Source organism: Pan paniscus, chromosome 5 (genome assembly GCF_029289425.2).
Source record: "Pan paniscus chromosome 5, NHGRI_mPanPan1-v2.0_pri, whole genome shotgun sequence".
In the NCBI taxonomy this organism is placed as follows: Eukaryota; Metazoa; Chordata; class Mammalia; order Primates; family Hominidae; genus Pan; species Pan paniscus.
In genome coordinates this window covers 177694190-177721704 of record NC_073254.2, presented here as the reverse complement: position 1 = coordinate 177721704, position 27515 = coordinate 177694190, and the positions used below count along the sequence as shown (strand labels likewise).

Sequence of the window (27515 nt, the reverse complement as noted above, 5' to 3'; positions counted from 1 at the left end):
CTGAAAGATGAGCAGGAATTAACAGAGAGGAACCAGAGGAGACCTGGGGGCTGGAGCCCAGGTGGCACGCAGGACTACGGTGCAAGCCGAGAGAGGTGGGTCTTGTATACTAGGTTAAGGATTTTGGCCTCCTTCCCATAGTGATGAGATTCTGTGTGGAAACGGTCACTCTGATGTCAGCATAGAGGCTGGATTAGATGAGGAGCAGAGTGGATGGTGGGGGTCCTCCAAGAGACCTTTGCACAGTTAAAGTGAGAGATGATGGCGGCTTGCAGCTGGCTGAGGCAGTGCACAGAAGGAAAGGGATGAACTGGTTTAAGCTGGGATCCACCTAGTAAGCGGACTGTACAGAGCCTGGTGATGGATTAGGTGAGCAGGGTGTGGCACAGAAAGGAGTCGGTAGGACCCTCACGTCTGTGTCGCCCGTGAATGGGGCTGGCCTTCAGCAAGGTGGGGGTCACTGGGGAAAGATGATTTGGGGTGCTTTTATCTCCCCAAGTGGACATGTCCAGCGGGAAGCTGCATATGCAAGTCTGGAGCTCTGAGGAGAGGTCTGAGCTAGAGACATAAGCCTGGCAGAAAGAGAGACTCCGGAAGGCAAAAGGAGCAAGACACAGGTATGAACACACACTCCTCAGAGCCACAAAGCCAAGAACCACACACACACAAAAGGGACGGAGCCGGTCAAAAAGATGCACAAACAGGGAAAGTCAGATGAACAGAGACAGCTTTCATGAAGCAATCGCTTGTGGCTTTTCTGGGTATGGAAGAAATATATTTTTCAAGCTGAGTTGCAGTTTGACAATTCCAGGCAGAAATGAGGTGAGCACGTGGCCAGAGTCCACCCTCCCCTGCTGGATCGTCTCCAACCTGCAGGCACACATCTACCTTTGCCTTGGAAGAAGGTCTCTTTGCACTGGGCACTGACACCGCAGTTGAGTATCACTGACAAAGCCAGAACAGGATGAAAATGTGCCCGGGAGGTCCCAGAAATTCTGTTGTTGAAGCTTTCCTATTGGCCAGGGATGCTCTCTCCAAAAAACTGTATTTGACATGTAGCCTCATTCTTTTGTCATAAACAGTTTTTAAATAAATGCACAGAATAAAAAAGACGTGATACCTTAAAAAATTTACGTTAGACGCATTATTTTACATCAGAATCCTCTATCAAAGCACTTTTTAAAAGTACACATATTGGCCAGGCGCGGGGGCTCATGCCTGTAATCCCAGCACTTTGGGAGGCTGAGGTGGGCAGATCACCTGAGGTCAGGAGTTTGAGACCAACCTGGCCAATATGGTGAAACCCTGTCTGTACTAAAAATACAAAAATTAGCTGGGCATGGTGGCGCGTGCCTATAGCCCCAGCTACTCGGGGAGGCTGAGGCAGAAGGATGGCTTGAACCCAGGAGGTGGAGATTGCATCACCGCACTCCAGCAGACAGAGCAAGACCCTGTCTCAAAAAACAAAACAAAAACAAAAACAAACAAAAATGTGCATTTATTCATGGCTCCCAGTCTTACACAAGCATATTTGACAGAAGTCTCCAGAAAGTCCCACAGGGCCGACCAGGCAGTGATTCTGCTTCCTATGGCAGTTCTATTTCTCATTCTACACTTATAAATTGGCACTCTGATTACGAATTGGCTGCCCAGGCAGCTTGATACCAGGCAGAGAAGCGGCTGGCTTTGCCTGGTGAGAGAATGCTGGCCCCTGTGACAACGTTGGTCCTGCAGTCATCTGTTGAAAATGAACAAATCTGCATTCTGGCTTTCTGCATTCAGGATGAGAGCTCGGACAACATGGGTCTGTCCACAAGCTCCAGTCCTCCAAGTCCAACGTTGAGACCAAGGCCGCCCTGTGGGCCAACGCTGCCTCTCCTTCTTGGAATGTGTAGCCCCTCCCTCCATCCTGACCTCCAGGGGCTGTTGAGACACTCAGGAGTGACCAACAGGAACCTGAAATGTGGAGCCTGTTGAGATAAAAGGAGGCTCCGCAGAACTTCATGGCAGAAGGGTAGTTAGTTTCTACTTCAGGTGTAGATTCTTTTTTATTTTTATTTTTATTTTTTTGAGACTGAGTCTTGCTCTGTCACCCAGGCTGGAGTGCAGTGGCCTGATCTTGGCTCACTGCAAGCTCCGCCTCCCGGGTTCACGCTATTCTCCTGCCTCAGCCTCCCGAGTAGCTGGGACTACAGGCACCTGCCACCGCGCCTGACTAATTTTTTGTGTTTTTAGTAGAGATGGGGTTTCACCGTGGTCTTGATCTCCCGACCTCATGATCCGCCTGCCTCGGCCTCCCAAAGTGCTGGGATTACAGGCGTGAGCCACTGCGCCCAGCCCAGGTGTAGATTCTTGACTCAGGTGGTGGGTGGGATCCGCCCAGTTCAGCTGTCTGTGAATATTTAAGGTGGCTGGGGGTCACTGCTTGGGCCTCTATGATGCCAACAAAGGACTCCCCTGGGATGGCCTGCAGCCCCCTCTGTGATGAACTTCAATGATTCACCCCACAAAGTCAGAGGCAAAATTTCCAAAAAGCATGTTCCGAGATTACTTCCCAGTTCTTTGTCCCCAAGGAGTTGTTGCTACTTTAAGGCAGGCCTGGGTAAGCAGACTCTGATCCGGCCTGGATCTGCCTCTGGGTCCCACTGCTTGTTCCCCTTGACACTTTGGGCTCTTATTCCAACTCCACTGGCTTCAGCCCCTGCACAGAGCCCCTTCAAGCATTCCATTGCTGTCCACCGGCTCTTCTGAAGGGCTTGCTTACTCCTTGGGGCACCATCTGCAAGCTCAGTGCCCAGCCACCTCCTCTGGTCCCTATTCTGTGACCCCACAAGACAGGGAAAGACACTCACTGCTTAGAGCAGAATGGAAGATGGACTCCCCACTTGTGGCACATGATGGCATTTCTTATTTAAGACCCTCGAGCAACCTACCTCACTCAACACAAAACTCTTCCTGCTCTTTATGACGTTGCTTTGTAAATTGTAGATCACCGGGCAAAAGAGACAGATGACGATGGGAAGACATTCTGGATAAAGGGAGCATCCTGAGTGCCCTGGCAAGCATCCTCAGCTGTTCCTGGAGTGGCCATCACCCTACACAAAGGAGCTTCTTCTTCAGGGCCAGCCATGGACTTCTCTGCCCAGTGCAAGCTGCCCTCGGCTCCTTCTAAGGCCTCTCCTGTCCAGTGCCATTGCTGCTACATCTATTTCCCACCTCTCGCTTTCCCTCCAGGTGCGCATCTTTTGACACAGGCAGTGCTCAGCTCTGGCTCTTTGGAGCTGATCCCACTGTTGCGAGGTCCTCATGTTTATTTTAGGCTGCCACAGATCAACTTCTGGACCAAGAACCCAAGGGGTCCAGGTAGTTACACTGAATTACATACTTTATAGACTCAGGTCACCAAGTCATGATCCACTTAAAATATGTGAACTCTACTTTTCCTTAAAAGCATTACTTGGTAGCATGGGGAAAAAACCATGCTCTCAGGAACCAGAGGGATCAAGCACTCTCCTTTGCCCCAACTCCAGGAATTTAATGAAGTATCAAGTCCTGTCAGTTCTTTGGCTGAAATTTTTCTGGAATCATCCACATCTTTCTGTCTCCTCGGCCACTGCCCTGGCCTGGACTCTAGTGCCCTGTCCCGCCCTGTGGGGACAGCCCCCTCTCTCGTCTCCTTGGCTCTGTCGTGCCACCATCCAGTTTGTTCTCTGCTGGAGAGACAGAGGACACTTTTTGAAGCATGCATTTGATAAGGCCACTTTTGTCTCTTGTCCTCAGATAAGATCAAAACTCCTTTGCGTGGCTTATAAGGTGCCTGCCTACCCCCTGGCCTGTTGCAGCCCTCTCTGCCACATTGACTCACTCTGACCTGAGTCTCCACGTCAGCCACACCTCTGGTCCCTTGGGCAGGCCCACCTTCTCCTGCCCAGGCTCAGCACAGGCGTCCTCCCACTTGCGCAGCAGCATCTTCCTGCTAGCTCTCCTCTCTGTGCCTGGCTAATCAGAGCTCAGCCCAGATGGGAAGCTGCTTCCTCCAGGTTGGGCATCTCTCCCGTATGCTCCCATGTGAGCTGGACTTTGCTGTTGTGTCACTTACCTCCCTGTACCACCGGTGCCTCCTAATCCACCTGTGCTTCTCAGTGGGTATCTCTAAGCTCTTTGCAGGCAGGGCCATGTTGACCACATTCACCACTGTCTCCCAGAGCTCCCGAGCACAGAGCCCACATATAATCAGCTGTCAGTGGATATTTCTTAAGTAGGGTGAATGAATGACGTGCTTCTCGCTCTGGGTACAGCTCTGAGGACGCCCCCTGAGCACACACAGCATGAAAGCAAATCCATGCACGCACAGCGTGACTTCCTGTCCTCCAGCGAAGTGTCAGCATGAGCAAAGGTGGAAAAAAATGCATGTTTTCAATTCGTTGGTGAAAAACAAACCCACAAATCAGTAGTAATAAGCAGTGGATTTTCAGGCACAAACCGGGTAGACACTGGTTACTTTTATCATATAATGGCACATCGCATGGTTAGGAATTTAACTTGTGAGAGCCAAGAAGACATTCTGCAATACGATCTTGTTTCTGTCAACTTTCAATAGAAATGGATGTGATACAAGCCCTCAGAAAGCCCATGCGGAGCTTGGAAAGAATCGCTGCTTCAAATTTAAGACGGCGCTGTCAATATTCTATTCTCTCTTGTGAACAGGTTTTAATCTCTTTAACTACGCTGAGGGTTCTTTTCTTCCCAATATTTCTCGGTGGCATAAAGGGACTGAAGAAAGTATGAACAATGAGAGGGAACGAAGGCTCTCCAACGTTTAAACAGCCATGAAGATGGGTTCTGTTTACCCAGACGAAAGGGCACAGGGCACCTGCACAGACCTCACCCTGCCACTGCTCTTTCTCTTGCTTCTTTGCAATGAAAGGGTTAAACATCCTTTGCTCACAGAAAACCCCAGGCCAGGCAGGCCACACTGTGGGTGGTCCTTCCTCCCTACCCTCAGGAAACTGCATGCTGCACACCTGTGTTTGGGTTGAGAGAGGAAAAAAGGAAGAAAGAGAGGAAGCGGAAGGAGCCTACTGTAGTTGGTTTTTTGTTTGTTTTAAAAAAAGAGCCTTTAAACCCGGCATTCTTGAAAGAAATGGTTTCGTATACTATTTGAAAAAAATCTACACAAACCCCTTCCTTGGTCGGGTGGAGAGATAATGTGACTTGTCATCTTAGGGAGTCTATTTTCTAACAATTTAAGAGCCTCAACAAGAGTGAACCAGGGATTCTGAGCTTTCTTGTGTGTGTGATGAAGCCCTCAGCATTCCGCTGAGGCCTGTGAACCCCTTCCCAGCATGTTTCTAAATACATAAATATGTGAGATGACAAAAGAAAGCAATAATAAAGACAATGTTTCTAACATAATTTCGACATCGTGATATAGAAAAACACATGCTTACTTACGAATATGCTAACTAGTAAGATCTATGGTTTATCATCTTCCACAATTTTGAAGTAGTGGCAAGTGTAAATGTTATGCTGAGCTATCTGCAATAACCATGACACCATATAAAATAGCTGCAGTTTCTAGTGGTGACAAACACCACTAGTGTGATGTATTTCCCATATTCATTAAAGGAAATATTCAATTTCATTTAGACGTTAGTGGAAATAAAGATGTAACTGTTTTCCTCTCCAAGTTCGTGGACCCCTGAATTCCATTCATGTCACCCAGGTCAGGAATCCCTGCTCTAAACAAACCCTAGAATCAAAGTTCTTGACCCTGGGTCAGACTATGCCCTGGGAGGTGACAGGGTCCCAGGGGTAAGCTGCACTTCTGCACCAGGGCCATGAGCCTGCTCTGACTGCCCTCACAGCAACTGATCACCCACCCGGCTTCTTGGTGAACTCATTCTCTCGAGGCCATGGGGCGGACCACTGGACGTTTCCATCCAAGTTGCTGCATTCCATCATATTTCTGGCATCTTCTAATCCAAGCATGCAGCTCACCTCATTAAACTCTCTCCTCAGATTTTTCTTTTTTCTTTTTTTTGAGATGGAGTTTTGCTCTTGTCCCCCAGGCTGGAATGCAGTGGCGCGATCTCTGCTCACTGTAACCTCCACCTCCCAGGTTCAAGCAATTCTCCTGCCTCAGCCTCCAGCGTAGCTGGGATTACAGGCAGCCACCACCATGCCCAGCTAATTTTTGTATTTTTAGTAGACACAGGGTTTTACCATGTTGGCCATGGCTAGTCTCGAACTCCTGACCTCAGCTGATCCACCCACCTCGGCCTCCCAAAGTGCTTGGATTACAGGCATGAGCCACCGCTTCCAGCCTCTCCTCAGATCTTAAGGGGCTCATGGGAACCGCGAAGGGGAAAATGCCCGGTCTGAGGCATAGAGACCTGTGTTATCCTGAAAACTAAAATGTGCAGGTAGTATAATTTCAGGAGAGTAATGCGATCTTCATATACACATATGACAGAAGTTTTAAACATGTAAAGTACCCAGCATATATATCTTGCTAACTTCATGATAATCCTGGGGGAAGAACTAGCAAGTTGAGCTTATTTATGACTTTGCTTGGGCTCAGCTGGGTTATAACGGTTATAACAGCTGGTTACCTTCTCTACTCCTCCTGGAGTCTTCAAAAGCCTTTACAGGCTGGTGACCACATGTGATTCATCCTCCTCTCCTCTCCTGCATGCCCCCCACCCCCCACCCGCTGTGCCCACGCAGAGTCTCATTCACGGTTGACACCAATTGTTGGACACACTACAACGTTCCTGCTGGGCTGGGGTAGAAGTCATGGCCTTCCTCACATGTTAAAATCCGACTTGTCACCTGCTGCTTGCCCGCTTTCAGGCCCACTGAGTGTCTGTCTGCTCTAAGTCCATGAACCGTTATGAACCTTCACACAGGGCCTGGGAGGCTGCCTTCCAGTTCTCACCTTGCTGTCTGATCGGAGTCAAGTCTCTGCCCTCTCTGAACCTGAGTTCCACAGCAAATGGGGGTGACACTTTCCAGCCCATTGCTTGGTAACATAGGGAAGACTTCCTCCAAATGTAAGAATCCATACATAAATAAAGGATGGTATTATGAAAATGGAAGAGCTATCCTAGTACAAATAGTTTCTAAGTATTCATTTCACTTATTTAATTAAAAAAAGATAATCATTACATTTCCAAAGGCACATTACTGGATTTTAAAATACACTTTCTTCTTGCTTCTCCCAAAATATAATCTTTCCATTTCAATTAGTCTTTTATTTAAAATACTTTTCAACCTTTTTTAAAACAAAATAAAACTTAACCTGTTCCAGCAAACCAAATTATTTCATAGCTCTTTTTTAAAAAATGTGCAAACACATATTAAGCTTTCAAAACTAAGGCACATGGGTTATTATTCACTATCGAAGTTTCTAGGCTTTAACAGCTCAGTTCTGCCCAACTCCTACAAATAGTGGGTGGAATTTGGTGAAACATTTATTGCCAACACCCAACAGAGAGCAGCTGGATCAGCTGACACAGCCACAAATATCTTGGAAGAAGAAACTTCAGGGCTGGTAAGGTATGCTTCATCTTCTGCTTCCCTAACTCCAATATCCATTGCTGGAAGCCAATTTCAATTCTGGGCAACTCATGTCAACTACAGATTACTGCGCACCTAGCAAGGCACTGTGTAGGGCTGGGCATGGTGGCTCACACCTGTAATCCCAGCATTTTGGGAGGCCGAGGCAGGTGGATCACCTGAGGTCAGGAGTTCGAGACCAGCCTGACCAATATGGTGAAACACCGTCTCTACTAAAATTACAAAAATTAGCCGGGTGTGGTGACACGTGCCTGTAGTCCCAGCTACTTCGGAGGCTGAGGCAGGAGAATTGCTTGAACCCGGGAGGCGGAGGTTGCAGCTGAGATCGTGCCACTGCACTCCAGCCTGGGCAACAGAGCAAGAATCCATCTCAAAAAAAAAAAAAAAAAAGTAACAAATACACAACTGCTTCTTAGAAAATAACTGGTCTTGGGTCTTCAAGTCTCTCCTCATGTGAGAGGCTGTATTGTTCTAGTAGACACAGTCATCCCCTCCGTATCCAAGGGGGATTGCTTCCAGGACCTCCCTCAGATATCGAAACCCACAGACGCTCAAATCCCTGCTAAGAAATGGAGTAGTGTTTGCATATAGCCTATGCATAGCCTCCAGTATCCTTCAGGTCAACTCTAGATTACTTTTTTTTTTTTTTAAAGACAGGCTTTCACTCCATCACCCAGGCTGTGTGATCAAGGCTCACTGTAGCCTCAACCTCCCTGGTTCAGGTGATCCACCTGCCTCAGCCTCCTGGGTAGTTGGGCTTACAGGCACCCGCCACCACGCCTAGCTAATTTTTGTATTTTTTGTAGAGATGGAGTTTTGCCATGTTGCCCAGGCTGGTCTTGAACTCCTGGGCTCAAGCCATCTGCAGGCCTCAGCCTCCCCTGTACCCATTCAGTACAGACATAATTTTTTCTCTTAGTATATTTGATTCGAGGTTGGTTGAATCCATGGATGTGGAACCCATGAATACAGAGAGCCAAATGTATTCACTTCTCTCCCTCTTGAGGTGGCGTGCCCTTCCCTGTCCCACTGACATGTTGTGTGCCTTCCTTGGACAATGGAGTCTTCGCCACAGGCAGAGGTTGTAAGGGATACTGCATGTCTCAGCTCTAGGCCATGGCGGTCAGTACCACAGGTAGCTGCCCTCCCTTCAGCCTGGGTCCTGCAAAAACATTTGAGGAGACCTGAACCTGAACCAATGCCCAGGGCCAGCCTTGCCTAATCCGCAGAGCTGCCCCAGATGTCCCACAGACACACGAGAAAAAGAAATGCTGCTTGTTAAGGGCCACAGAGGTTTTTGAGGGTGCTTGTAATACGGCATCATCAGACAACAGCTACCTACTACCTGTCATCAGCTCACTTTATACTCGGATGCCAGATCAGTCCTCCTAGGGCTGAATTCCAGCCCTCTCAATCTCCTGTTCAAGCATCGTGCTCCAGCAGCTGAGTCAAGTCCCTCTTTCCTAGATGGGCATCCAAGGGCCTCTCAGTGTGGCTGCCAGCTAATTTCTTCAGCCTTTTCTCTCATTTCTCCCCTTTACGGGAATTGGTCTAAAATGACCATCCTGAGTGCTACGACCTTGTCAAATACTTCTTTATGATGTTAGTTAACTTTTCATAACTACGTGGAAAACTCGTTAAGGGCAGGGAACAAACCTATGTGAAATTTCTTTGCCCTCTACTTGCACATAGCAGCCACTCCATAAGTGCTTCTGGATTCATTGTTAACGCTTGCTTCACAAAGCGTTCCACAGAGACGGCTGGATTCCTCACCTGACTCTCCATGTCCCGCCCTGGGCTCTGGCACTGCCATGAAGCACTGTGGACGTCCCAGCCTGTGGTGAGCCACGGCAACATCCACTTCAGACACCCAGGGGGACGATGGCCCCACGGTCTGGGGTGTGCAGGTACTTTCCAGAGAGCTCAGTGACTAGCAAAGGGTGCAGACATGACTGGTGGCTTGGACCCAAAAGCATGGATTGTTTGATTGATTTTTAAGTTTAGTTATAGGACCTGTTGCTTAAACCATAAAGAAAGGACTGAACTCCAGACACTAAGACAAAACTGACAGGCTAGCACGAAGGGGCTGGTGCCCTCAGCAGCAGCAGAACCCAGCCTGGGTACGGAGCACTCCAGAAAGCTCAGAGGAAGCATCCTCATGGCGGGTGAAGAGTAAGCAGCTCCCTGCATGCTCAGGAGCCCGGCCTTCCTGACACTTTCACACACCCCGCCAGGCTGGATGCCCTGCCTGCCCTGAACATCCCTGAGCTTCTGTCCTACCGTTCAGTACCCCAGGTAGTCTACACACTGTAACTCCTACTTAGCCTTGGCAACTCAGCATAGGGACAAACTGGGGAATCTGCGCTCTTCCAGAACCCCAGAACCTGCACACAGCTCCCGGTGGCACTGAATGTGTTTTTTTTTTTTTTTTTTTTTTTTGGAAACGGAGTCTTGCTCTGTTGCCCAGGCTGGAGTGCAGTGGTGCCATCTTGGCTCACTGCAACCTCTGCCTCCCAGGTTCAAGCGATTCTCCTGCCTCAGCCTTCCTAGTAGCTGGGATTACAGGTGCTAATTTTTGGATTTTTAGTAGAGACGGGGTTTCACCATGTTGGCCAGGCTGGTCTCGAACACCTGACCTCAAGTGACTGGCCCACCTTGGCCTTCCAAAGTGCTGGGATTACAGGCGTGAGCCACCATGACCAGCCTGAATGCTTTTTTTTTTTTTTTTTTTTGAGACAGAATCTCGCTCTGTCCCCAGGCTGGAGTGCAGTGGCACAATCTTGGCTCACTGCAACCTCGGCCTCCCGGGTTCAAGCAATTCTCCTGCCTAAGCCTCCCTAGTAGCTGGGATTACAGGGGTGTGCTACCATGCCCAGCTAATTTTTGTATTTTTAGTAGAGACGGGGTTTCACCATATTGGCCAGGATGGTCTCGATCTCTGGACCTTGTGATCTGCCCACCTCGGCCTCCCAAAGTGCTGGGATTACAGGCGTGAGCCACCGCGCCCAGCCCTGAATGCATTCTTTATCTCTGCCTTCCCCAGCCAGAATGAAGACGCTGCCTACCAAGAATGGTGCATTTTAATGGTCACCTTGGAGATGTGGAAAATACAAAAATGGGAAATGAAGAAATCACTTACACACACGCACATACACACAGGAGCATGTGCATGGGCCCTGAAGTCACTTTCTGTAACTCACCTTTGGACTTCACAGGACTTCATAATATCAAATAGTGCATGTTTCCTTGCATCGTTCTAGGTTTGAAATGTTATTGTTTGTTGTTTGTATATTCTTCTAATTACATTTCACAGCTATTTTATCTTGCCCCCCTGACTCATAATTCATTAAATTTAAATAAATTTGTGGAGAGTACATGTCTTGATTTTTATTACAATTCCTAACTGATACATAGTATGCTATTTTAATGTATTTATTAGGTAACTGATAAACCTACTAAACATAAAAAAACTAGTTCTAATGTTTGTTGGTACTGTTATTATTGTTCTTGTCAGCTACAAAATATGGTGATTTTGTTTCTTCTTTTTTGATAGTTATATATTTGTGTTTATTTTCCTACATTACCACATTAATTAGAAAAGATATTGTAAAATATTAGTAATGACACTAGACATCCTAATTTGTTCCTAATTTTAATGTAAATCATGCAGTGTTTTGCTATAAAGAAAATGTTAGCTTTTTCCTTTTTAACATAATGTTAAAGAAATATTCTTCTGTATTAGTTTTTAATCATATAGCAATAGTTTAATATAGCAAATTACCAGAAATGACGGACCTTCAAACAACATGAACTCATTATCTCGCGATTTTTGTGGGTCAGGAGCCCCGTGCGCCCCGGCCAGGGCAGCCTCTCCATCTGCAGTCAGGGCCTCTCCCGAGCTCCATGCTGGAGGCGGGATTCACTGCCTTCCATCCTGCTCCGAAACGGCACCCAGGCCTCCTGCGAGGCATCTCTCCAGCTCTGCTCTTGAGGGCTCTTGGAATTACACTGGGCCCCTTGGATAATCCAGGATAAACTCTCTCAAGTCAGCTGATTAGTCACCTTTTATGACATCTACAAAGTCCCTTTTGCCAAGCAAGGTGACATAACCATTGGAGCAACCCGGGGGGTGTGAGGGGAAGGGGCAGTCATGGGGGCCAGAATTCTGCCTACCACACCTTCCAATCTGGATACACCGAGTTCTACAGCTACAAATGAATGTCTTGGCCAGGTGCGGTGGCTCACGCCTGTAATCCCAACACTTTGGGAGGTCAAGGTGGGCCAATCACTTGAGGTCAGTAGTTCAAGACCAGCCTGGCCAACATAAGGAAACCCCATCTCTACTAAAAACACAAAAATTAGCCAGGCGTGGTGGTGCACACCTGTAATCCCAGCTACTCGGGAGGCTGAGGCAGGAGAATCACTTGAATCCGGGAGGCGGAGGTTGCAGTGAGCTGCACTCCAGCCTGGGTGACAGAGCAAGACTGTCACAAAAAATACAAAACAAATGTCGCATTTTATCAAATCCCTTTTTATTATCTATTATCATGATCATATATACCTTTTATCTTTTGACCTATTGATATACTAATAGTTTTATTAACATTAAAAAATAATCACATTCCTGGAATACAACCTTCCATGTCATGACTAATTCTTTATTATACTGGTAGATTGTTTGCTATGTCTTCACGTTGGCTTGTTGTAATGTTTATAAATAAGAGTGGGGGTTTCATTTTGCATGTTATTTTTGTAAGGTTTTGGTGTTAGGGTTATACTATTTTGGTGAAATGAACTGAAAAACCATTCAACCTTTCCGAAGCTCTCAGACACTACTCAGAACATAGGAAGTAAGCTGTCTGGGCCCAGCACCTTTCTCACATGGTTCTTCATAAAACTTTTCAGTTTTTCATGGCTAGTAATCAATTCCAGTTTTCTACTCATTCCTTGGCCCATTTTCCTATACAATCATGTTTCACTGAGATTTTTCAAATCAATTGGCATAGAGTTAACACAACAGGCAAAATAATATACTTCCCAATAACTATAGAAAACAATCTCACCTATATTTGTTTCATTTGAATCTGTTACTTGCACTTTGTTAATTTCTTTGTCTTACCAGACGTTAATCCCTTGGTTGGTTGTTCTCCAAAGAATTAGATTTGGCATCCTATTGGTTACTGTTTTCTAAGTCATTGTTTTCTTATGGTTTCCCTTAAGTTTATTTGCTGCTCTTTTTCTGCCTTCTGGAGATGGATGCTTTGTTCATTTATTTGCTTCTAAGTTCAGTTTTGTTTTTTGTACTAGACTTTTTAAAGTATTTTATTTCATTGGCCATCCACCATTAAAGTAAACTTCCTGTTTGGGGAGAACCCCAAAATAGGTGGGAGGCAGGGCCCCATCCTCCCATCCTCATTATAGATGCTGAGTGTGGGGCAGTCGCCACCTTCGCCTGGCTGTCTGCTTGGGCGTGGAAACAAAACAGGCCAGGGGCTCCCACCCAGGTGTCTGAATCCGGAGTTGTGGTCTTTGAAGACAGTCAGAGTTTCGTCGAGAGCTGCAGCAGAGGGAACTCAGTGGTGGTGCCACAAACGTCCTACCTGTGGTACTTGCCTCCTGCAACATCCTGCTGCAGATGCAACTGGCCGTGCAGGGCTGCCCAGCCTCCTCCACTGTTCCTGGTTTCTGAGCCTCATTCTCCAGCCTCCTTGTTGATTCTACTGGCAACCCGACAGTCTTCTGGTTCATTCCTCTTCTGCTTAGATTAACTATTTCTCACGTTTAAAATGTAGAATTCTGAATGGCATGGTTTTCTTTTGCATTGTTCTTACTGCCATTTTCTAAATATTTTACAACTGCAGTTTTGAAGTTTCTGTCACCCAAGATTTATGAAAAGCCTCTTTAAAAAGCTTCTTTACAAAGATTTATAAAAGTTTTTTAAAGTTGTTTTTTTTTAAAGCATTAAAATTAGGTATGTTTGTACATTTCTATCTTTGTGATTCATTTCTAGTTTTATTGTTTCATCAGATGACATTTTCAGTGTGATTGCCTTTAGAACGTTGGAAAGTGTTTTGGGCTTAATATGATTAATTTTTGTAAATGTTCCATGAATGGTTGAACATGGTAAGTACACTTTGTAAAAACGAAGTTCAACATACATTTATTATACTTATACACTGGCATACTCTACTTAGAGTTTGTTGACCTGAGCCATGAAAAACAGATGTATGCTATTATTTCTCACTAGCATTATGTGTGTAACAAATTACCTTTGCATTTTCTAACAACCTTTACTTTATATATTTTGATGCAATGTTATTTGGTGCATAAATGTTGGTAATTTAATTCTACTCTTAACCAATATAAAATTACTCTTTAACCTGTGTAATATGATAAATACGATACTGTCTGCCTTGAGTTCTCCTTGGTCTGCTCTTAATAATGATCCCTGGGGACTGGCTCATGTTTTCACATACTTAGTTATCGTCACAGCACCTAACACATAGATGCTTATTCAATGTTGGTGAAATGAAGAGATACCGGAAACCAGGAGAATCAGTAAAGTCCTGTTTGTTTTGGTTCCAACAAGGATACGAATCTCAGCTCCCTCCATTCCCCTCCAATGACCTGCTTTCCTATGGGAAACTAATAGCCCCCTCATCATACCCAAGTAGTTACAAAGGCATTCCCAAGTGCTAATCCACACCAGAAGGCAGCTGCAGGGCCGAATCTCTGCCATGTCCAAACTCTTGATGTACAACTGTGAAGCAGTGGCTGGGTTCCTGAGGGCAGCGCACAGCAGAGTGTATGCAACACACAAGGTATCTGCAGTCTGAGTTCAGACTCACACACAGAGGAAGCAGTGAGAGCAACAAGGGGGAGACACTGTGGGACAGAAGGCAGAGTGTGCAGTAAGATGCAGTCAAGTGCCCAGGAGAGGAAGAGCACAGCCAGAAAGAGGCGAGGGAATGAGAAAGAGAGCTTGTAAGGATTTAAAAGAGGCAGGGGAAAGCCCTGCCAGAAATAAAAGCGACTGGACACTGAGTCCCTGCAGAGGGCGCCTGGAGGTTCTTTGTGGCACCCACACCAAAAATGACAGCACAGAAAACAAGGGACCAGGCCATGTCCTGGATGTGGGAGGAGGCTGGTCTGCTCAGTGCCCCCCAGGGGCTGGCATGGCCTGAGGGCTCCATGTACTACTTCCTTCGTCTTCACAGCCCTTCCAGATGTGGCATCTCAGGTGCAGAGACAGTCCCAGTGCCCACACAGGACAGCAGGGCTGGGACCCAGGCTGCAGCTGCCTCCAGAGGCCACCTCTGAACCTCTAGACTAAGCTGCCTGGGTCTGGCCAGAGTTAGGCAGACTCTTGTATAACCGGTTTGCAAAAATGCTGGCAGTGTTTCATCTTACTGTCTAGCAAACTTTCTTATTAGTTTGTCCACAGTATGTGATTAAAATCTAGTACATGTAAATCCCTTTTTATTACAGGTTTAGGCTGTACTAAAAATACGCATTCCAGCGAAAGCTGCTGGCAATTCCGACGCTGGACTAGGGCCCACCAAACGACAGACATCCCTCATAGGGCCTACCCCATCAGAAAAACGAGGGCAGCATGCACCTGGGGCTTTAGAATATACATAGTGAGCCCGAGAGGGTCTCACAGGCCCATGCTTTGCCTCTTCAGCTCCTTCAGTTTCTCTCGCTTTAATGATTTGAGGGATATGAGGATCCGAGAGAGAAGAGGTGGCTCCCTGGCCCCAGCTGTTGGTTGTTTAAAAATATTCCGTAACCTCAAAGCCCGCCTGGATAAATAAACAACCCGAAATGCTGCGTTCCACGTGTGCAGAAGGAACGCGATGGCAAGACTCACAGAGAACCAGAGAGACAGTCAAGCATTCAGAGAAAGAGACAGACGGAAACAGGCAACAGGGACAAAGTCAGAGAGAGACAGAAAATACATTCACGTCGATCACGGCAGATAATCTAAATCCTTCCAGATTACAGAGAAACAAGGCGATTCCTACTACTTTGTGAAGACGCTTCTTGTTGTAATCAGTTACTTGGGAGCACCGACGACGGCATTCCCATCACTGATGAGACCATCAATGGCCAGAGCCACGCGCTTACTGGCCCCTCAGTGTGCCGCAGGTCTGTCTGTGCTGGGTGCTGTGGGGGGCACTATCTCAGTTAATCTTCAAAAGAAACCGAGGGGGTAGCACTAGGATCACATCCATTTTACAGATGTGGTAACAGCTGGGAGCGTTCAGACAACTTGCCAGGTTCCAGTATTACTCAATGAGAGGACCAGGATTCAGCCCTGGCCTGTGTGTCCTCAGAGCCAGGTCCCCAACCACTGGGGTCTGCCAACTAACTCTATATTTGACCAGAGAAAGCTCTTTCTCAGTCCTCAACTAAAAAGGCCCCTACGACTTTCAAACTTATTTAACAAAGAAAACTGCTCGTCTGAACGGCCTGGGAAGCTGCATTTTTCCTCTCTCCTCTCCCATGCAAAGTGACATTTATTTACTGTGCTTGGGAAGGACCAGCTCAAACCTGCTCGTTACAAGGTAAGGGAAGCCACAAGTTCCCACCTCAGCTTTCAGCATACCACTGTGCTACTTCCCTTGCTGCAAAAAGAATTCTTTCAGTGAAAACTTTCCATCTAAAAATAAGATCATGGCTAACTCTGCAATTACACTTCTCAGTGGGAGACATTTGCCTTCCACTCTATTTTCCTGAATGCAGAATGTCCAATCTACTGTCCTGCTCATCAGTCAACCAAAGGCCCCAGTGTCCCATAATTAACCGGAAAACCGAAGCTATGCAGGTTTCAATCACTGGGTGGTGTTTTGAGGAGCCCTGTGGGCAGCTTTATTTTAGATCACTCATATGCTACTTCTTCACCTGTCCCCCATGGAGCTGGCCCTGAGCACCACTCAGAGGCCGCGGCTTGCGGTGTGCTCCTGGGTTCCAGTCTTCCTCCTCTAGATCCTGCCCCAAACTTCCCCACTTCCTCTCTTTTCCCTTTCTCTTTCCTGTTCTGGGTCTCCCATACATAGACCACCACCATGTTCGGTTGTGGATACTGGGTGGCCACCGTGACTTTGATTTACCAGAAAGGTGGAGGCCTGGCTCCTGGCCTATTATAGCCTGGTGGCTCCTAGGTTCACGGCTGGTAGAGTGCACAGGAGAGGATCCTATTGGAAACACTCACACATGCAGAAGTACACCGTCACTGGGGAAAGGCACAGCTGTGATAAGGGGCTTTTACATCTCATTCATCAGGGTTCTTTAAGGGACACGTACACCTGTGGGCAATGGGAGGGAACAAATGTGATTATATGAACTTTCAGAGCAGTGTCTGATAATAATCCAAAAGGAATTTTAAAATAGTAAGTCACAGTAGATTGAGAAGAAAATTTTGACTGTGATTAAAAATCTAGCCTAGGCCGGGAGCAGTGGCTCACATCTGTAATCCCAGCACTTCGGGAGGCCGAGGCAGGTGGATCACTTGAGGCCAGTTCAAGACCAGCCTGGCCAACATGGTGAAACCTCGTCTCTAAGAAAAATACAAAAAAATTAGCTGGGCAGGGTGGCATACGCCTGTAGTCCAGCTACTCGGGAGGCTGGGGCAGGAGAATTGTTTGAATCCGGGAGGTGGAGGTTGCAATGAGCTGAGATCATGCCACTGCACTCCAGCCTGGACGACAGAGCAAGACTCCATCACAAAAAAAAAAAAAAAAAAAAAAAAAAAAAAAAAAAAAATCTAGCCTAGAGACAAGAAACAGAGGATAAATGAGTGGACAAATTGGGTGTGTTTAGAAATGAATAAAAAGTTCTATAAATGATAAAGAGAAGGAAGTGCCCAGTAAGACCTTTAGTTTTATAGATAACAACACCCTACCTACCAAAATACAGTCTAGAATAAGGCATTAGACCTCCAGGAGAAGGCAAGCAGAACGACAGAAGAGTTTATGTGCACAAGTGTAAGACACACACTGTCCCATCATGTCACAGGCCTGGAGGTCAAAATTACAACCCAAGAAAGGGTGTTGAGAACTCCTACAGGTAGACAGTTCCCCCAGAGATATTTAAGATGCTGTGCTCCTTCAGCTTAAATTGTCCCCAAGATAGGTGTGGAATGGACACTGGGGCTGGTGTCACCAGGAAGGGTACTGGTAATCAAACAAAGGCTGATTTGTAGAATCCCTTGTAGAAACCTTGTAGAAACCCTGGTGTGCCCCCACATGGAGAACTAGGTGTAGTTTTGGCCACTGCATCTATGGAAGGTCAAGACATTGTCCAGAGAAAGCCAATCAAAACCCTCAAGGGAGGAGGAGTAACAAGAGCACTAGCAGCTAACAATCACAGAGCGTCTGCTACATGCCAGGCACTTTCCACCTGTTCATTCATTTATTCTCTCCACTATCCCATGCGGCAGGCAGTTATCAACCCCACCGCAGAGATGAGGAAACTGAGGCACACAGCGTTTCAGTACCTTGCCTGTCACGCAGCTGGTATTTGAACCCAGGCCGTGCAGTGCCAGATCCCATGCTCTTAACCATCAGCTACTTCCTACATGGGAGAAACAGAACCCATTCCATACTGTTCTGTTGGGGAGGCAAGGCTGAAAGTAATTTATCTATGTTAAGAAAACCAAGACGAGGCCTGATAGAGAAAACATGAGCTTTGTGGCAAACTGTAGATTATTAAAGTTAGGGTAAAGTTAATTTAAGACAAACGGAAGACTGCTTTGCATAGCAGGACGTACATTATAAAATGTTATTTTTCTCAAGAAGAATTGAGACTACAAATTCTAAGACTCACGAAGAGTGCTGGCAATCAATGCTGTGTTACTAAGGGAAGCTAGGTTTGTTCTGAGGTGCACTCCTATCCTTTCAGTTACGAGCTAACAGGGTTTCCATTGCTTATTCTTCCAGGAATACCCCTGGTCACTTCCGCTAGAGGCAGGCCATGAGTCTTCCCCACTGTGGCAAAGCTTTTGTCCTCTCCTTGCTTCCCTTCCTGTCACTTGGGTGTTCTGCCATCTCCTTGCCAACCTCATCTCTAGGCAGCTCCAGCCACAGAGAGAAGAGGGTCTGTGGGTGTGGGGAGCAGCTCTCAGTCTGCAGTGACAACAGGCGCTTGCCAAATAATCCCAGGGGCTGGGCCCGGGTCACTTGCAGAAGGCCCGTGCTGGGCCGGTGGTAGGGCCCAGCCTTACAGCTGCAGACCTCTGAGCTCTCAGTTTCCTCTGCCTGTTTCCCTAGCCTGTCCTGGCGGAAGTTGGGAGGCAGAGAGGGGAGGCCTTGGTCGTCTCCGGGAAGAATACAGATCCTAACTCCAGCCCCTGGAGGAGAGGTCTCCCGGATCCTGCCTCTTTTCCTGTCCCCAGAAGGACTGGGGATTGAACGCCCCCAGCCCCTCTGAGGAGCTGGGACAAACAACTGCACAAGGGTGCCTCCCGTAGGTGTGTGGCCAGCCCCGTGGCAATCGAGAGGCCTGGGGGCGACATGACTTTATTTCACGTGCCTGCTGACCTGGCAGCCTTGGGAGACAGAGGACCCCATTCCGGTGCCTGTGCTGGGGGAGGCGCAGCCAAGGGCGGTGCAGGGTGTAAAGAGAATAAAAAAGATATTTGGTGACTCTAGGCCCCGTGAACTCAATCAGTGGCAAGATGCAAATGCGCTGAAACATTAACCATTACTGAGCGTTCCGTGGCGCAGGGTTGGAGAGGCGCAAGCCCACCCGGAGGACCCGGGCTCCCGCCAGGCTCCGCCCAGGCACTACTCACCTACGCAGTTATCACAAAGGCTGCAATGGGAGGCGCGAGGGGGCCGGAAAATCTTGCAGGTGAAACAGTATTTAAGTTTCACGGTCTGGCCATTGATGATGACTTCTTTGGTTCTGGGAGGCGGGCGGTACCCCCCTGAACTGGTGCCGTTTGCGATATCTGTGGAGAAAAGAAGAGAAAGAGCGCACACCCTTCAGAGCCTCCCTCTGCCTCGGCGGGACCCGTCTGCCTGGAGTGTAAGCTCCAGGGCAGCAGGCACAGTGGCTGGCAGGGCCCCCGGTGCCCACGGTTTACCCAGGCTGGGGCTCTGGGACTCGCTCTCCGCTGGGACCCAGGCCTCCTTCGTTGCACACGTGCAGGGGCCACGTGACTGAGCTCTGGCCAATGGAGCACAGCACACATGGCCCCACCCAGCCAGGCCCTCCCTGTGGAGCCCCGCCCTTTTCCTCCTTCCCCCTCCCCTCCCTGTAGGCGGCAGGAGAGGCCCCAGGCCACCTTGGGAGACACAGCTGGGGAGTCGCCTGACTGCACAGAGGAGGGCCACCCTGACCTCTTCGCGCCTGCACAGGTCTGTGAGCACCAGACTCCTGCCTTAAACCTGGAAAGGCTAGGGTGTTACTTGTTACTTCTAGCCTTGCCCTCATTAACACACCACCCTAATTCGCTCTCCTGGAATGCTGGACTCCAAATCCAGCTCCAGGGTCCCTTCACTTTGCCCATTGGCTACCTCAAAAATGCCAAGTATAGAATGGGAGGGGGAGAATCCAGATTGTAAAAAATACATTTTAAAAAATCATTAAATGTATATTTTGAAAATCATTTCTACATTTTATCATCTCAATAGCACCTTTAATTTTTAGAACCAGTTCTAAAAATGTCAATGACAATACAAACGTGGAGTTTTTAAATTTCCATTTTATCTTATCATCTCTGATTTCACATTAGGATCACATGGGAGCTTTTAAAACTCCCCTAAGGTGTGAACCCTGTTCCAGATTTATTAAATCAGAATGACCTGGGTTGTTCTCACGTGGGCAAGGTTTGAGAACCCCTGCTCTCTGGGAAGATAAAACTTCCAGTTTTATTTCACCGAGACTCCTCAGAGCCCTATTAGCCTTGCCAAGAAGAAGTTAGGGCAGCTGGCTGTGCAGTCAAGAACAGGAGGGCAGGGTGGATGGAGAAGATCAAGAACTTCCATGAGAGCTTCATCTGAGACTCTGTGGCTGACGGATGCAAGCCAGACCTAAGGGACTGGATCAGTCCTGAGGAGCATCAGAGTTGGTAACATTAAAGATAACTGTTCATTTTAATTCTCACCCTCTTAAAGCACATACTATCAGAGATGGTTGCAAGATACTTTTGGTTGATTTCCAAAGTGGTAGGAATCAGTCCCATCACCCACTCAGTCCCCTCACACCACACCAACTCATCCTGGGCAATAATCATTGAGCAGAACTGCTGAGATCCTGGTCCTGCTGTCAGCGAGTCTTTCATTGGTGTGGGACATTGTATTAGTCTGTTCTCATGCTGCCAATAAAGACATACCTGAGACTGGATAATTGATAAAGGAAAGAGGTTTAGTTGACTCACAGTTCTGTAGGGCTGGGGAGGTCTCAGGAAATGTATAATCATGACAGAAAGGGAAGCAAACATGTCCTTCACATGGCAGCAGGGAGGAGAGGTGCCAAGCAAAGGGGGAAAAAGCCTCTTATAAAAGAATCAGATCTCGTGAGATCACTATCACAAGAACAGCATGGGGGTAACTGTCTCCATGATTCAATTACCTCCCACTGGGTCCCTCCCATGACATGTACAGATTATGGGAACCACAACTCAAGATGAGATTTGGATAGGGACACAGCCAAACCATATCATTCTGCCCCTGGCCCCTCCCAAATCTCATGTCCTCACATTTTAAAACACAATCATGCCTTTCCAACAGTCCCCCAAAGTCTTAGCTCATTCTAGCATTAACCCAAAAGTCCAAGTCCAAAGACAAGGCAAGTTTCTTCTGTCTATAAGCCTGTAAAATCAAAAGCAAGTTAGCTATTTCCTAGATACAATGGGGGTACAGGCACTGGGTAAAATAAACCTGTTCCAAATGGGAGACATTGGCCAAAACAAATGGGCTACAGGCCCCATGCAAGTCCGAAATCTAATAGGTCAGTCATTAAAGCTTAAAGTTCCAAAATAATCTCCTTTGACTCCATGTCTCACATCCAGGTCATGCTGATGCAAGAGGTAAGGCTCCCACAGCCTTGGGCAGCTCCGCCCTATGACTTTGCAGGGTACAACCCCCCTCCCAACTGCTTTCACGGCTGGAGTTGAATGTCTTCAGCTTTTCTGGGCACACAGTGCAAGATGTCAGTGGATCTACCATTCTGGGGTCTGGAGGATGGTGGCCCTCTTCTCACAGCTCCACTAGGCAGTGCCCCAGTGGGGACTCTATGTGGGGGCTCTATGTGGGGGCTCTGACCCCACATTTCCCTTCTGCACTGCCCTAACAGAGGTACTCCATGAGGGTTCCACCCCTGCAGAAAACTTCTGCCTAGACATCCAGGCATTTCCATACATCCTCTGAAATCTAGGTGGAGATTCCCAAACCTCAATTATTGTCTTCTGTGCACCTACAGGACCAACACCACATGGAAGCTACCAAGGCTTGGGGCTTGCACCCTCTGAAGCCACGGCCTGAGCTGAACCTTGGCCCCTTTTAACCATGGCTGGAGTGGCTGGGTTAGAGTCCATAGGCTGCACACAGCAGGGGGGCCCTGGACCTGACCCAGGAAACCATTTTTTCCTCCTAGACCTCTGGGCCTATGATGGGAGGGGCTGCCATGAAGGTCTCTGACATGCTCTGGAGACATTTTCCCCATTGTCTTGGTGATTAACATTCAGCTCCTTGTTTCTTATGTAAATTTCTGCCGTCAGCTTGAATTTCTCCCCAGAAAATGGGTTTTTCTTTTCTGCTGCATATTCCGGCTACAAATTTTCCAAACGTTTATGCTCTGTCACCTCTCAAATGCTTTGCTGCTTAGAAATTTCTTCCACCAGTACCGTAAATCATCTCTCTCAAGTTCCACAAATCTCTAGGGCAGGGCAAAATGCCACCAGTCTCTTTGCTATATCATAACAAGAGTCACCTTTATTCCTGTTTCCAAGAAGTTTCTCATCTCCGTCTGAGACCACCTCAGCCTGGACTTCATTGTACACATCACTATCAGCATTTTGGTCAAAGCCATTCAACAAGTCTCTAGGAAGTTCCAAACTTTCCCACATCTTCCTATCTTCTTCTGAGCCTTCCAAACTGTTCCAACTTCTCCCTGTTACCCACTTCCAAAGTCGCTTCCACATTTTCAGGTATCTTTACGGCAGTGCCCCACTACCCAATATCAATATACTGTATTAGTCCATTTTCATGCTACTATAAGGACATATCTGAGACTGGGTAATTTATAAAGGAAAGAGGTTTAATTGACTCACAGTTCTGAAGGGCTGGGGAGGCCTCAGGAAACTCACAATCATGGCAGAAGGGGAAGCAAACACATCCTTCTTCACATGGCAGCAGGAAGGAGAAGTGCCAAGCAAATATCTCATGAGAACTCACTCACTATCATGAGAATAGCATGGAGGTAACCACCCCCATGATTCAATTACCTCCCACTGGGTCCCTCCCATGACACATGGGGATTATGGGAACCACAATTCAAGATGAGATTTGGATGGGGACACAGCCAAACCATATCAAGCATTGAGATGTCTAAAAACTCCTCCGAGATGTTGATATAGTTTGGTTTTGTATCCCTGCCCAGATCTTATGTTGAATTGTAATCCCCAATGTCAGAGGAGGGGCCTGGTGGGAGGTTACTGGATCATGGGGGTGGATTTCTCCCTTGCTGTTCTTCTGATAGTGAGTTATCATGAGATCTCATTGTTTAAAAGGTGTAGCACCTCCCCTTGCACCCTCTTCCTCCTGCTCTGGCCATTTAAGACCTTCCTCTTTTCCTTCCTTTCTCTTTTCCTTCCTCCATGATTGTAAGTTTCCTGAGGCCTCCTCAGCCATGCTTCCTATACAGCCTGTGGAACCATGAGCCAATAAAACCTCTTTTCTTTATAAATTACCCAGCCTCAGGTAGTTCTTTATAGCAATGTGAAAATAGACTAATACAGATGGGAATCTGCAGCCAAAGATGAGAAGGCCTGCTCCAAGAGTGGTCCACCAGCATCCATATCATCTGACAGCCTAGCACATAAGCAGATTCTTGGCTTGTCCCAACTATGGAATGGGAATCTGCATTTCACCGAGATTCCCCAGTGATTGAAACTTTCAGGTTTGAGAACCCCACTGTGGGGTGCCAGTAAATACTCCCCAGTCCACACATTCCTATGTGCCTCTTTATTATGTACTCAAATACACTCACTTGCATGATAAAGAGCTACGCTTAGAGCATGCAGCTTAGCCAGGTGAGGGGCCACATCACAGAACACACCCACACCCAAGCGTTTTCACGCAGAGCACTTGGTGATTTAGAACAGCTCAGGGTATCTGGAGAGCTGTGCCATTCTGCCCCCAAGCAGGGCTGCTGTCACTCACTGACAGTACCCACGATTTGCATGTCATGATTCAGGGACTCGAAAAGGAATGCCCCTCCCTGCAGTCTTCTTTAAAAAATGTATATTTTTTAATTTTTAGAAATAGTCTCACTCTGTCACCCTGGCTGGAGTGCAGTGGTGCTATCATAGCTCACTGTAGCCTTGACCTCCCAGGCTCAGGTGATCCTCCCACCTCAGCCTCCCAAGCTGCTGGGACTACAGGTATTCACCACCATGCCTGGCTAATTTTTAAATTTTTTAAATTATTTATTTATTTATATATTTATTTATTTGAGAGACGGAGTCTTGCTCTGTCACCCAGGCTGGAGTGCAGTGGCGTGATCTTGGCTCACTGCAACCTCTGCCTCCCCAGATTCAAGCCATTCTCCTGCCTCAGCTTCCCAAGTAGCTGGGACTACAGGTGTGCACCACCACGCCCAGCTAATTTTTGTATTTTTTTTAGTAGAGACAGGGTTTCACTATATGTTGGCCAGGCTGGTCTCAAACTCCTGACCTCAGGTGGCCCGCCTGCCTTGGCCTCCTAAAGTGCTGGGATCACAGGCATGAGTCACAGTACCCAGCCTAATTTTAAATTTTTTATAGAGACAAGGTCTCACTATGTTGCTCAGGCTGGTCTCAAGCAACTGGCCTCAAGCTAGTGATCCTCCCACCTTGGTCTCCCAAAGTGGTTACAGGCATGAGCCACTGTGCCCAGCCTTGGTCTTCTTTAAATGGCTGTCAGAGGTCTGGAAATCTGCTATAGCCCTTTAGCCTAAGGCTTTGGTGTTTGTGGAAGTACAATCCCAGAGTTAAGGAGAGTGCTTTGAACTGCTACTGGCCATGAATTATTCATGGAAAATTAAAGTTCCAGGTTCGAGGGAGAGCAGGCAGTGTGGAGGGCAGGGCGGGGCAATGGCAGGAGGAAGAAGCAGGTCTCCTACTTCTCTCTTCCTGAGGCCCAAACCTTCTGCTTAGAATAACTGAACAGCTGTGGAGCCAGTCCAAGGACTCTGGGTGGCCTTGCCCTGCCAAGCCGGATACCCTCTTTTGGCAGGTGCCACATCTGCCTGGCACCCCAGGTGGCTGCCCCATCAAATGGCACTAACGTCACAGGCATCTGGAGAGGTGCTGAGCTCCAAAAGCAGGGGCCTTAAGAAGAGGGAGACCTTGCAACTGATTCTGCAATAAGGAGAGAACAAAGAGATGGCACGGCTGTGTGCTTCCCCTGAGCACTGGATAGAAATCACTGGCTTTGAATCCATCAAAGATAAGGTCAGGTCTCTATGGGTGCCAGCTGGGTGCCACTGAGGCCTAGATTAATAATAATCCTAATGTCAGCTGTGAAATCTATTGCCTCTATTTACTCCTGCAAACATGGGTAGAAAAACTAGACCTGATATCTTTTTATAAAATACGAACTCAATCAAACATTTGTGTTAATTTCAGTAGAAAAGTTTAGAAACTGAATTGTGAAGGTGAATATTTTAAAATGCAGGAATGACAAACGTATCAACACTACAACTGTTTAAATAGCCTAGTTCTGAGTAGCAATGACTTGATAAAGCGAGTATTTGCTGACACTCCTGAAGATAAACTCTATTGATCTTTAGTTCCAAAGTGCATTTTTTAAAAGATTGAACCTCTGTTACAAAGAGGTGAAATGCTGAAAGCTAGAATTCAAAAGACATAGTAAACTGAAGCTTAAGAATTAAACCCAAACCCAAAACTCTTTGACTAAATATTTGGAGAGCTCTTTATGTAAAAGAAATGGAAGGATCAGAAGACCAGCGATGCCACGAAAAAAGTCAACCAATGTTTATGAAGGATTTACTATAAGCCAGTGCTGCACCAGGGGTTGCAGAGGGCCGCTGGGGTCCTGGGAGGGCTCTGCTGGGCTGTCTGATGAGCACAGCAAGTCTTGAGCCCGTCTTGCCACCCATTCTGATCTGATCTGTTCTCCTTGCCCTTAAAGAGTCAGCTTTCTAAATGCAAGTCCCATCAAGAAACTCAGGCCCTCCCATGCAGCACACAATCCATGAACCTTCTCTCTCCTTGCACGATCTTCCATGGAGCCTATGCTCAAAACACGGTGGCCTCCTTGGGTTTCCCTGAGCGGGCAATGCTGTTTTCTACTTCCAGGCATTTGCACGTGATATTTTCTCTGCTCGGGATTCCCTCTCCTGCTGTCTGCGCAGATAATCCTATCCTTTGAGGGCCAGTTCCAGCTTCTCTAGTGAAAACACTTTGCAAGCAGAGTTACTTGTTTCTTCCTTTGGGCTCTCACTGCGCCTGCCTTGTTTATTTATCCAGCCACTAGATCTGTATTGTGCTTCTACTGGGGGCCAGCCCTGGGCTCTGAGCTGGGGACACAGCAGGAACTCAGACTTCTTCTCTGCTGGTGGTGTTTACAGGCCAGAGGGAAAACCCAATACCGATGATGTCAGGAGGATTTGTTTCCAGATCTTCCTGCTGCTCCAGGGCAGTGACCACGGCCTATCCACTTTCAAGTCCCCATCGTCCAGCAGAGAGTCTAGCACATAGGAGATGCCCAAGATGGAGGACTGCCATGCTCCCGCACCTCCACCCTGCCTGGGAATCACAGCCACAGGCCCTCAAGTGCTGCAACGCTGTCCACCAGGCAGGCCACTCTTGTGCCTATAGCCCCTCACTTGCAGAGGACACCTTTCCAAGGTGCTCTGTGGATCTGACTCTTTCAAAACTTATCCACAAGCTGCTGCTGATCCAGAGCCAACCTCGCATGGCCAGGTGGCACCCCCAAAAAGGGCCGGCTGAGAAGGCCAGCTGTGTACCTCAGGGAGCCCCGCTGTTCTTTCTTCCACACAATGCATCCAACAGCTGCCTAGGCCCATGGCTTTCAGGCACACTTGCATCCAGGGCAGATGGGAACAAGGGGGCTTGAAACCCAGGGCTTCACATACCAACCTTAGCACAAAGAAACTTTTTCTTCAGTGTTCTAGCCTGAGGCCAGTGGCCAATCATGAAGTCCTTCTCTCATCTGGAGATCACAAACACCTGTGGCCTGTGTCATGTGGCACAAAGAGAGAAGCAGAGGGAGGGTTCCTGCTCTACTCAATTTTTCTGGTTTTGGGTTTTTTTTTTTTTTTTTTTTTTTGTATTTTTGGTTTCCTTTGGTTGTTGGTAACAATTGTGCCTCTGCCTCTTTGGGCTGCTCTTTGTGGCTTAAATACAGCAATTGAAAAAGGAATAATAGGCATTTGCAATAGCTAGTGGGTCAAACACTAGAATTTTGGGGGGAAAACCTCTAGCAGTTAGGCAAGTGTATATGAGTCAGTATATTTATTTATTTATTTATTTTTTGAGATGGAGTTTTGCTCTTGTCACCTAGGCTGGAGTGCAATGGCGCGATCTCGGCTCACTGCAACCTCTGCCTCCTGGGTTCAAGCAATTCTCCTGCCTCAGCCTCCCGAGTAGCTGGGACTACAAGCTCCTGCCACCACACCCAGCTAATTTTTTTGTATTTTTAGTAGAGACGGGGTTTTGCCATGTTGGCCAGGCTGGTCTCGAA

General features: G+C 47.4%; 1 protein-coding gene across 5 annotated transcripts in view; it reads right to left on the bottom strand.

The window, feature by feature from the left end:
- The window catches only part of ZDHHC14 (zinc finger DHHC-type palmitoyltransferase 14), a 296986-nt gene that overhangs the window by 61491 nt on the left and 207980 nt on the right, over positions 1-27515 (bottom strand). For 4 of the 5 annotated variants that reach the window (XM_008975146.4, XM_034963136.3, XM_008975149.5 and 1 more), the window contains exon 3: positions 19376-19534. The exons of the other annotated variant lie outside the window; for it this stretch is intronic. In XM_008975146.4, coding sequence (XP_008973394.2) covers positions 19376-19534 — 159 coding nt within the window. The remainder of the gene's footprint in view (positions 1-19375; positions 19535-27515) is intronic. 5 annotated transcript variants of the gene reach the window in all.